The sequence below is a fragment of the Juglans microcarpa x Juglans regia genome, chromosome 2S (assembly GCF_004785595.1).
Source record: "Juglans microcarpa x Juglans regia isolate MS1-56 chromosome 2S, Jm3101_v1.0, whole genome shotgun sequence".
NCBI classification, from domain to species: domain Eukaryota; kingdom Viridiplantae; phylum Streptophyta; class Magnoliopsida; order Fagales; family Juglandaceae; genus Juglans; species Juglans microcarpa x Juglans regia.
Window position 1 is genome coordinate 23574159 of NC_054597.1, and position 12243 is coordinate 23586401.

At 36.8% G+C, this 12243-nt stretch overlaps 1 protein-coding gene across 1 annotated transcript; it reads right to left on the reverse strand.

The window, feature by feature from the left end:
• Positions 1–2015: 2015 nt before the first annotated feature.
• On the reverse strand, positions 2016–3095 carry LOC121253481 (probable glucan endo-1,3-beta-glucosidase BG4). The gene has a single exon (XM_041153492.1). The coding sequence runs from the start codon at positions 3093–3095 to the stop codon at positions 2016–2018; it is 1080 nt and encodes a 359-aa protein (XP_041009426.1).
• Between the last annotated feature and the right edge of the window lie 9148 nt (positions 3096–12243).

A 12243-nucleotide genomic window follows, 5' to 3' on the forward strand; every position in this document is an offset into this window, starting at 1 on the left:
GTGAGTATGAATTTGAAGGTTGGAAAGTTTATATGGACGTCCATGGAAAATTTCTTATTTTATTAATTCATATGGAAATGATTATTTTTTACTTAAATGAGTCTATTCTCATCACAAATAGTCATTTGTGTAGTAAATTATTGTCGGAAATGTTCATTTTTCTTGTACTAGTTAATTGTATGAACAGTTGATTTTTTGGCATAGATGATGATCTAATGATATGTGTATGTCCTCTCTCTCTAAAACTCAAAAGCCAGACCCTCTCTCTCTAAAACTCTCTCGTCCGACCACAGCTGGGGGGAGGGGGAGCTTCGGCTCCCTCTTCCCCTCCCTCTCCTCCCTCTCTACCGTCGTCTCCGACGGGTTTTGTGTATTTTTTTGCTTTTTCAAGTTTTCGGCCGAATAAAGGGAGAGTAGTCGATCTGAACTTCTCCGATGACCATTTTCCTACACGGGCACTACCGGTAGAACCCTCACCCGCCGATCTTGCAGCCGTCCATTTTGGGTGCCATTCGGAGCGGCGCGTCGCACCCACGCGCGGATCTCAGAGAGTGCATGGTACTCTCGAGCCACCGCGTATCACACTGCGTCGGTGCCATGTGCGGCAGCTTAGGGCCTAGTTCACTGGCACTGCTTCGACCGGCCGATTGGCTCCTCCCCAAAGTGACGCGTGTCATTCACGCGCCACCACCGATTCCCTTTACTGCTTTTCAGTTTCTGCATGTTTGGTGGTTGTTTTGTTGTTTCTGTTTCTGTGTTTCCGACTTAATGTCGGTGTGTTTTTTTTTTTTTTTTGGTACTTGTTGTTTTTGTTTGTAGGAAATATAAAGTGAAATAGGCTATTGGACCTATGTCCATAGCATTGTGAGTTCCTCCCTCCTCCGGTCAGGAGGATGGGTGTTTTTCTATACTTCCCCCCTTTTGGTGGATAGAATTTGGATGCTGATTTTTTTAATCTCTATTTTATACAGAGATTAATACTCTCTTTTGAGAGTTTTATGAAGTTCAGACAATGTCCGTCACATAATATTTGTGTACGGAGAAGCTTACAACAGGAGTTTAGTTTGGCTTGAACCTTGAGTCACAGATGTAACTTCCTTATAAATGAATGAAATGATGTCTATTTCCTATAAAAAAAAATGATATGTGTATGTCTTGTTTAGGCCTTGAGTAGCTAGCATCGTTCAGTATAGTGGTAGGGCGGACCTTTTCCTTCACTAGTAAACTAAGATAGGTGGTGTTTTCTCTTTAGACTTTTGAAAAACTAACGCGAATCTTCTATATATATAGAAAAAAATATGTTTTTCGCTATAAAACTACCTAGATGCCTTTCCATTTGCTATTATGCATAATTTACTGCCATGGGATGAAAACAATGTGATAGTATCATATAAATAAAAATTTTGAAACCCTAAGGCTCGATGTTATTGTTAGTGTTGGTACATACCAACATCTCTAGAATTGTTATCGAGTGTGCTCATGGTAAAAACATATATAGTGGTTTTTCTGTTTTTATTTTTTATGAGTGAATCCTTGATGTCAGATGTCGAGTTTATTGATTACTTATCTTCTTAGTTTGGTTGGTCGTCCGATTGCAAAAGGTAACATACATGCCATTAGCATATTAATTAGAAAAATGATAGTTGTAATCGTGAGTGTGCAAGCTGCACCGTGTAATTACTTTAAAAAAAGTAAATAAATACGAGACTCATATAAAAAGAAATTAATTTTTAATAGTGCACCCCACTCATTTTCAAAGCTACTGCACGACATTTGCATACTCCACAACTATATGTAGCATTACTCTATTAATTATAAATATGTCTTAATGTTAATGTTATTGTTGATGTCGACGGGAGTTTTATTGTACTGCTAATATAATTTCCTCAATCAATTAGTCTTGTTGATCATCTCCAGAAATTTTTGATCATCTCAAGAAATTAAGTCTCAAATATATATATTACACTAGATATAATATTTAGTGAATCATCGTTAACTTCTAGAAACAAGCTGGCTCACCCCTTAATAACCCTCTCGGCCTCGGGCGGGAGAGGATGAGGAACAGAAAATGGATAAGCTGGCGTTTGATCCGGATTGAAAAGCCCAAAATGTTGTCGCGGACCGACTGGTTTTTGATCTTCATTGTACAAGCTATAAAGAAACCCATCAAAGGACCATGGGGCATACGGTGTCCCATTTCCATTCACAATATGTTCCATAAGGTTCTGATTATACTCCGCTGCGATCGCCGAAGTCGTGAAATTACCATTTCCGGCAGAAGGCCAACCGGTGGCAGCTACCGCCACATATACTCCATCACCCACTCTGGAAATTGCCCAATAAAAAGCATCAACCAAGGCGTCGAACATGTTCCAATAACCTACGTTGCTGTCCCAAAAGTAGGATTTATCTCTGCCAAATACTGCAAAATCTTTGGGTATAATCCCTGCTGCATAATCATAGTAAGGAAACACATTGACCATAAGTCGTGGTTGGACCCTATTTCTTCTTATCACTTTGAGGACCTTTTCCATGTATAGTTTAATCTCAGGCTTAAATGCAGCAACCGAAGGTGGAAATCTAGGGTTTAGAACAGAATCGGACACCACAGTGGTCACCTTTGTAGAAGTACTTGCTTCCCACACGCTGATCGCTTCCATCATGTTTTCTAATGCTGGCGCCAGGTACGCGCTGTAGGGACCGGGAATGGCGTCGTTGCCGACAACAATATAGTCGAATATCACTCCATGATGGTAGGGTTTCACTCTGAGTTCGTACCATGATTGTGCAGCTTGGACACTTGATGCAATCTCAGGTAATTCGTCATTTCTAACGCCGATGCTAACTTCAAAATGGCCGGTGTTGTTTAGAGCTAGCATCACATGATCATTGTGCTCCAAAAGTCTTGTTTTCCTGATACCAATGTTTTCACAAAGGTCGACTGTTGAATATGGGTCTGGTATGTTTGTTCCTGACAGTCCGTAGATGACACCTAAATTATAAAATGCTGCTTCTGCCAATCCGAACTGGTCGTGCATGGTAGCGATGCCAGCCAGAATGAGTGCAAACGAATAGATCAGTAGCGCTAGCGCCATCGCTTTTGTTCCTAAAAATCCAAACAAAAACATTTAGTAAAAAGATGATCATCTCTAAAAAAAAAAAAAAAAAAAAAAAAAAAAAAAAAAACATCGTAATTTTGTAAGCATGTCTTGATCAGGATCTACTATATGTAGCGCCTAAGATTACATGTTGCACAGTAGTAGTACTAAGGTTTATAAGCTTGTACAATGTGCGAGCTAGCTAGCTAGCTTGGACAGATTAGTTATAAATAGTTGAATCTGAATCTAAAACTTCATTTTGGTGGCCGGGGATCGAGAGATATAAAATCTGAAAGTTCGAGGATGCGTGTTGGACGAACTTGAATATTAATGCAGATGATCATGATGCATACTCATTACCGAAGGAAAATTTACAGATCTAAACTATATATATTCAACATATTAGCTTGGCAAAACACATTTGAGCTCAATACTCTTCTGTTTTAAACTTGAAGGATCCGAACGTACTGCAGGGACCTTCACTGGATTGCGAGTCTTCGGAATCTTCTGACAAATTGTTTCAGATTGTGTGCCCTCTATACCTTATATATACACTCAATTTTTCCGGAAAAAGGCCAAAGACATAGTACGGATTGCATGCATTCAGGATTGGAAAGCATGTCATTATAGGAAAATTTTCTTGTAATATTTAACTAACTTATTTTAGTAGGTAAAAGACCCAAAAAAATAAAAAAAAAAAACATAAAAAGTACCAACGTTAATGACCACGTACGGCAATATATATTTTTACAAGTCATGCATGTTTTAGATTGCATCGGTATTAAGTACATGGAGGCGCTTGAGGGTACGTACGTAGTAATTAATTAGAAAAGTTGAAAATGGAAGAAAATCGCACAAAGAAGGAATTCAAGGAAAAGAAGTCAAAAGAGTACGTACTCTCACCAACGTATTGCTATATTTCCTGGCTTTTATATATAACATATTGAAGAAGTTTAATTTCTAATTTGTCCCTGTCATGATCATCATTTCAGAAGAGTCTGGTCTTGTGAAGTAAATTCAGTTTCTGATGAAAAGTTATATTATAATTGATTTGTTGAGTAGTATTACAGTAAAATCATCATAAAGAGATTTTAAAAAAAAATTACAGATAATTAGCATAGCTTAATCCAATTTACAATAAAAGTAAGGTTTGGTGAAATGAATTTAATTAAAAAACGCCTGAGATCGATCGTATCTGACAAATTAAGTACTGCTTTTCGTTTCCATGTTGGCATGGCATCGATGAATTAGGATTAATATTCAATATATACAACGTTTTAAGGCATTTATATAGTTATAAGGTACGTACGTACGTACGTAAGACTATTTTAGAATATTTTCCTTTTCACAAAAATACTAAATACACTACCAAATATTAAAGTTTTATTATTACAAAATTAAACTCATGAGTTGTCAGATAATCATGATGTGCGTGATAATTAGTGCCACATTCATCTTGATCTCTAATCTAATGAACCGAGTATTGCATGCAAGATGACGACGTTCATGCACGGGAAGATGCTTTGAATTTGAAAAAAGCTGACTAATTGCAGGAATTAATTTTATATTCAAAGAGATCATGGGCCATATAAAATTATTTATTTAAAATTCGCAAATAAATTCTTCTAATGTGGCAATGAATCTCAAGCATTTAATTATTTATTATATGTATACGGTTAATTTATAATTCTATAGTCGAATCATGCACTACAAGAGATTTGATTTTTATGAACGAAATTTGTTAGGGATGAATTAAATTTCATCCTTAAAAATCATTTTTTGAGATGAAATTTTCTCCAAAAATGTCTGAGCTACTAAATTCATTCAAACAGATAAATATCAATTCGAACAAGATATTTTTTTGACAACAAAATCATCTCAAAAAAGGAAAATCATTTGAATGGAACAAAATAGATTTGAACATAGAATTAATGTCTGTTCAAATACTATATGATCTGTTCGAATAATAATATTGGTGGAAAATTAATTTATTTTTTCCAGGAAAAATTAATAAGCATTCGAAGTTAAATTTCTCTGTTTGAACGGATATTTTTTCCATTAATTTGTTTGTTAGTATGGATTTGTGCATATATTTTTTCCATTAAAGTAATAAATATTTTTTCCATTATTTTGTTATCATTTTCAAAATATAAAAATGTGTATATATTATATATTATCATTTGAGGTGAGTTAAAATATTTTTAAATTCATAAATTAATTTTATGTAATTAATTTCAAAACTTTATAGTGATTTCTTTTGTGTTAAATTTATATAAATATAACTTTAAATATAGTATCATTTTTTATATTATCATGAAAGGCAAGTAAAATAAAAAAAATAAACAAGGTAGCAAACTTGAAAAATAAAAATCATACATTAATTACATCCCAAATATATAATGTTCAATACAACATAAAAAAGTAAAATAATAACTAAAATGATCAATATTTCCTGAGTAGATCAACATCCTCTTGTAACATTTTAATGTGTCCTTCTAGATCCCTAAGCTTCTTCATGATGGGCTTAACGAACTCCACAAACAGAGCTCGTACTTGATCAAAAGTAACCCCGGGAGGCGATCTCTCAACAGCGGCAATTCTACTAGAAACTGGATTTGTGGGAGGATCACTAAGCTGTTTTGGTGCAGTCTTCCGCAAGTGCCCCTTACTCTTGCTGAATGTGATCTTGTTAAGGGGCCCCATCTGTGGCAACTTCTGCTCAGTCACAGATACTGTAACTCTCGATCGGAGTAGGATGTTAGATATCAATAGTGTAAATGGTAGACTAACTCCACTGGAAATGCATGACTTTGATCGAATGCGGAGGAAGAAATGCAATGCTAGATCAATGGAGTCCCCCATGCTATCAGCAACAAAAATCTGGCTCGATTGATCCCGAAATCAATATTGTGTTTTTTCGGATCGATGCTATAGCTAACAATCAAATTAAGCATTATGAAAAAATGCTATAGAATCGGCCAGTCGGATCACCATGCTCCCATCATACGTAGGAGTTGAAGGGTCTCACACTACCTGACGCACCCGATCGTCTGTGAGACCATCATTAGGTAGATCCTCATCTTCACTACCATCCTCACTTACATCCGACTCTACTTTCAGGACTAGCATAGAGGATGCGGCCGGTGTGTCAAAATCAGATGGTGCAGCCGCTGTGTAGCCGCTACAGGATATGCGTCGCCCACGCACAGGATGTCAAGGAACTCAGCAATAATGCAGGGAGAGAAAGTAATATTCACTCCCCAGACTGATAAGGTGTAGAACAGAGCATCAATGCTATCCTCTTTATGGCATGGTAAAACTCACCAACCATCTCTGGATATGCAGTCCCCGCTGCTGACAGATCGGTATCCATCCCTGCTCGATGAAGATGGACTGTATGTTTCGTCCCTCCCATGAAAGATAGGAGAAGTCAGACAAAATGATCTCACGCTCGACAAGTATAGGCCTCATCTCCTGAGCATGAGCTGCTCTGCTACTTTGGCTGGGCTGATCTCTAGCACGTTTTCTTCAGTTGGATGCTATTAGTATACTATTTAACCACAAGGAAAGTAAGAATATAATTAACCATAATATTTAAATTATATTATTGAAGAATTATACTATATTGAACTGAAATGAAATAATTAGTTCGAACGAAACATATTTTGTTCAAGCTAATAAAATCTATTCGAATGGACTATTTTATTCATTCAAACCGGCAATCTTTGTTCATTCGAATAAATTTATTTTATTTCAACCGAAATAATGCAATTTGGAAAATGAGCGTTTGAATGGACTAGAGTTAGTTCGAACGGGAACAAGCCAAACAGCCATGGCTGAGTCGACTCAGCCCCGAACTTAAAAACTCAATCTAGATGTTATCCTTTGTTTTAATTGGTAGAAATGATTAAGCAGTGAAGTCCAATCATTTCTATCGATTATTTTGATGTTATTTCTACGAAATACACCAAAATGGGGGATTTCAGATTCGAAATCCATACCGCCCCAAACACAACCCATTCGAACATAAAACCAAACAATAGATGTGGAGACTTGACCCATACCTCTTAGAAGTTCAAATGTGGAGTTGCTAGAGCGGTTGAGCGGCGGTTTTTACAGCGGAGATAAGGGACGAAATCGTTGCTCTCAACGGCTGCTAGTTCAAACTGAAGATATTTGTTTCATTGTATTCGAACTGGGTTTATAATGACTGGATAAATATCTGTTCGAATTGTGGCACCCACGACCCCCATGTAAGGAGACATGAGAATCGAGACGTCGGGATGATGACAACAGGGTCACACATCCCAACGTTAGTGCCAAGTGTGTGTACATGCAACAGTGTACAACAACAACGCAGCGGATAATTAATACAACTAAGTACCAGAATTGTTAATACAATTTAAACAATCAGTAAAAAGGTTTAAAAATTATACAGCCATCCAAAATAAATATTTACAAGTCCCAAACCAGAATGCGAGTGATCCAATCACTCCTTGAGCGGAGCTGACTCCTCAGGCTCACCCTCATCCTCCTCTGCATCAAAATCTACGTTACCATAGAACGATACCGCATGTAAGTATAACCCAAATAACCACGAGATAAAAATACATTAATGCTACCAATATGCATACATATGATGAGATATGCATTAAATCTAAAAATACTATTTTCTCCGAAAATAGATATTTTCAACACACGCCAAAATCCCATTTTGGCTCAAAAAGAATACTCCGTCATTTTTCCAGAAAATGAACCAAATCAATAAAATCTCATTTTTCCAGAAAATGAATCACATAAAATCTTTTTAATCAACACACGCTATTTTTCCAGAAAACAGGCAATTATTCCATTAACCAATGCACCATGATCTCTCCTAGGGATCATCCGCACGTCCTGACTTCGTAGCGATGCTCAGTTCCGCGCCCAGCGCGTTCGTGGCCAAGCACCCACTACGCAACGAGCGATGCCCAGTTCCGCGCCCAGCGCGTTCATGGCCAAGCATCCTCTAGCCCCCACCATCAGAGGGGCCACGGAGTCGGCACGAGACCATCTCGTCCAATCCCGTTGTCGCCCAACGACAACCCAGGGGACGTCACTCAGTATATTCCACTCCCAAGTGACCAGAGGAGCTCCACCGAGATAATACCCCATCTCAGCTTGGGGTCGTGATACACATGCATCCAAAATCTTTTAACACATGAAAACCCAGTTTTCATGAAACACATGAACATGAATGCATGTACACGAAAATCCAGTTTCCTCTACAAACATGATCATGCGTGCAATATGCCATGTACATGAACAACACCATACCAACAACCAACATTTCACAATACCAACTAAACACACAACTCCGTCCACAATCCATCCGACCCCTGAACTCCTCGGACTCAGTCCGACATGTCCAACCAGTTCACAATAATATGAGTTAGTGCAAAAATATATTTAAATCACAATAATTCTTTGGAAAAATACTTACAGTGCTATATAATAATTTTCGAAGGATCATGGAACTGCAAAAGGTGGCGACACAGCAACGTAACAGTGTAAAATACACTGTGGCCGTGGGTCTCAAGAACCCACTTTTCAACGGAGACAAACTAATACTCGAAATTGATAGGGTAGGGCCTAGAGAGGTCGGTGAAGCCAATGGTGGTGGTGGTTTGCTGTGGGTGGCGGCGCAAATGGTGGTTTTAAGGCCAAAAAGTCTTAAACAGAGATGGAGTTGAATGTGCTTCACCGGTGGCGGATCAGAGCTGGAGTTGGGTCCATTGGGTTGCTAGGAGGTTGAGGATAAAGTGGTGAAGAGATGGTGGCGCGACGGCGGCGCTGGAGCTCAAGATGCGCCGCGGCTTGGAGTTGGGCGTGAGGGCTATCGGCAGAGAGATAGAGGTTGGGATTTACGAGCAAGGGTCGCCGGCCGATGGGGGAGTGAACGGGATGGGCGATGTCGCGCACGGCGGCGCGACGGCGGTGGGTTGGGTGGAAGGAGAGAAGCGTACGGGAGAGAGTGAGGGGGTGTGTCGCGCGGGGAAGGAGAGTTGCGGAAGAAAGAAGAAAAAGGAAAGAAAAAGAGAAAAAGAAAAGTGAGGAAAAGAAATGAGGTCCAATCCTCACCTTTTGGGTCACAAAAAATGATCCAACGAAGATGATTTTAAAATAGTAAATCAATTAAAATAATTTAAACATAATGATACAATGAAAATAAAATAATTAAATCTCACAATCAATTAATTTAAAAAGAAGAACAATTTAAAGTACAACAATAAAAAAATATTAAGAAAACATAACAATTTAATTTTCACAATTTAAAGATCATAAAATAACCCATTTAAAATATCTGATAATTATAAAATAAGAGAATAAATTTTTGAATTATTAAAAATAATCATTCAGTAAAAATACACTAAAATACGGGGTGTTACACGAACAATTATTATACTAATATATTTCTAATTATATTACTAATCGTAATATATAATAATACTAATATTACAAAGTTAACTATAGTTACTAATTACTATTATAAGTTATGATAACTATACTTATTATATTTTATATAACAAGGTAGCAAGTTATATAATATATAGTGCAAAATTAGAAGTAACTTTACTTGTATTAACTATTAGACCAAAAGTATATTATATATTATCAATTATAGTATAAAATAGTTGTTGTAGTGTATATATATATATATATATATTATATATACTATATAATATTAAAATATTTTATACAATAGATTAATAAAATTATAGAAAATTACTTATAAGTATAATAATACTATTATTAGTTCGAACCCAATAACGTCTTGTTTGAACGGATTTATCTCGGAGAAAGTGTTTGGAGGGAAACTTCGTGCCAAATACTCTGAATGTTAGTTTATTCGAATGTGAAAATTTCTCATTCGAACACACTGGTCGAATTGTGTTAAGAAAATACCCTTTGAGCTTCTATTTGAAGAATATGCCAAGGAAGATTATGATTTGTTAGTTCGAACGACAATATTACACATTCGAACGTGAATTAAATCGTGGCAGATTTGGCGCCTATTCACAATTTTCGTGTTCGAATGCATAAATGTCCAGTTCGAACGAGACTTCATAGATTCAAATACCTCAACCTCCGGTTCATTTTCACAATGAACTTGGATTTCTTTGGAGGCAGAACATGGCAGACGATTTTGTATGTGTGAGAGAGTGTTGTGGAGAGAGAGAGGAACAGACTTAGTGAGAGAGAAGGGATTCTTGAGAGAGATGAGAGGTTTATAAGGGTATTACTTTTTTTTTTTTTTTTGTATTTTGAGTTTCATTAATGTTGGTTTATTACCATTTATAACTCCATTCGAACAAAAATAGATCCATTTGAACAAAAATTAACCCATTCGAACGATTAGTCAGCTTTTCGAAACCTACAAAGGCTATTCGATTGAATGGATATAATTTTCGAAAATAAAATTTCTGCACTCTCCAGTATGTGCACGATTACAAAACCTACAAAGTCTATTCGATTGATTTCCCTGCATTTGCTTTTGCCCCGAGCTGCTCCCATCATTTATCTTCTTCCATGGCCCTTGATCCATACTAGAGGATCCATGTGGAGTAGCTCTCTTTCTCTGTTCCTGCAACTCAGCGCTTCTCTTAAGATTCTGCTCCACTAGCATCGCTTTATGTACCAAGTCTGAAAAGTTTTGAATTTGTAGAACCATAACCCATTCGTAGATCCTGTGATTTAAACCCTCTTCAAACCTCCAAGTTTTCTTCTCTTCGTCGGGAATCAAGTATGAGGAGAAGCGTGACAACTTTGCAAATTTTGCAGCATACTGGCGTATCGTCATGGTCCCTTACACCAAGTTAGTAAACTCTCAGGCTCTAGCTTCACGATCCGCTTTCGGAAAGAAGCGGTAGTAGAAGTTTTTCTTAAAGTGAGGCCAGCTCACTTCTCTAGTTCCACCAGCTTCTCTGATGGCTCTCTCAGAGTTCCACCATCTCCTCCCTTCTCCAATCAATTTAAAAGTTGCAAAACAAACTTTCTATCGATCGGTGCACTCCAAAACATTGAATATCTCTTCGATGTCCTGAATCCAATCCTCAGCTGCATTGGAATTGCCTCTTCCATCAAAGGTGGGCGGATGAGTGCGATTAAATTGCTAGAACGTGCAGCCCCTCTCATTGTTGTTTTCGTTCAAATCTCCAAGGTTTCGAACTCGACGACGAGCAACCATCCTGGGATCTTAAACTCAGTTAAACGTTCTAGGGAAAGAAAACAAAACATGTATAAAAAAAATATAAATACCAGCTAAAATATTTAAAAACAAGTCAAAAATAAATAAATGAATCAATAAAATCTTGAACTTGTTTTAACCATTTTTAACCATTCTTAGCCATTTCTTTAACCAACTCATATAGTCTTTCCTACCATATAGAAAAACTCATTTCTCTCCATAAAAGACCTTAAGTCTAGAATCTAAACCTCAAAAATCTAAACCTTAAATTAATATTTATAAATATTATCTCCTATATTCCACAAATTAAGCTTGTCGAATCTAAAATCCCTAAACCTCAAAATCTCAAAACTCAATCCTAAAGTCTTGCAAAATCTAAAACCTTAAATCCTAAACCCACAGATATCCACACCTCAAGTGTTTATAGTCTGCATAACTTCAAACCTGGCTCTGATACCAACTGTAACGCCTTGATCTCGGAGGTTCAGAGAGTTAGCTCTTAATATTTAATAACAATTCCTATACCACAACTATAAAATCTAGAAAACTCAATAAAATATTAATTCTTTTGTTCAACCCAAATATACACGTTCCTTCACTGAAAAAAAAAATCTCAATAAAACAAATTAGAAACTCTCTAAGGACTCAAAAATATCCTTAACCCAACACATCAAAATATCCAAAAAGAATCAATTTACTAACTATGACTCTCAAATAAGTACTTGTACCCTCGGACACTTATTTTTTTACGATCCTCACACCTTACTAAAACTTCCTACTCTTGTTCTCCAGCTGAACCATAAAAATCATCTGAAAAATATTTAGAGATAAGGAGTGAGTTATCAACAACTCAGTAAGCAGAAGACATATACTAATGTGTAAACATGAGCATTTATAGAGTTCAGAATGCATACCAAA

Coding starts and splice junctions, on each gene's coding strand:
- LOC121253481 (XM_041153492.1), bottom strand. CDS start 3,095: ATGGCGCTAGCGCTACTGATCTATTCGTTTGCACTCATTCTGGCTGGC.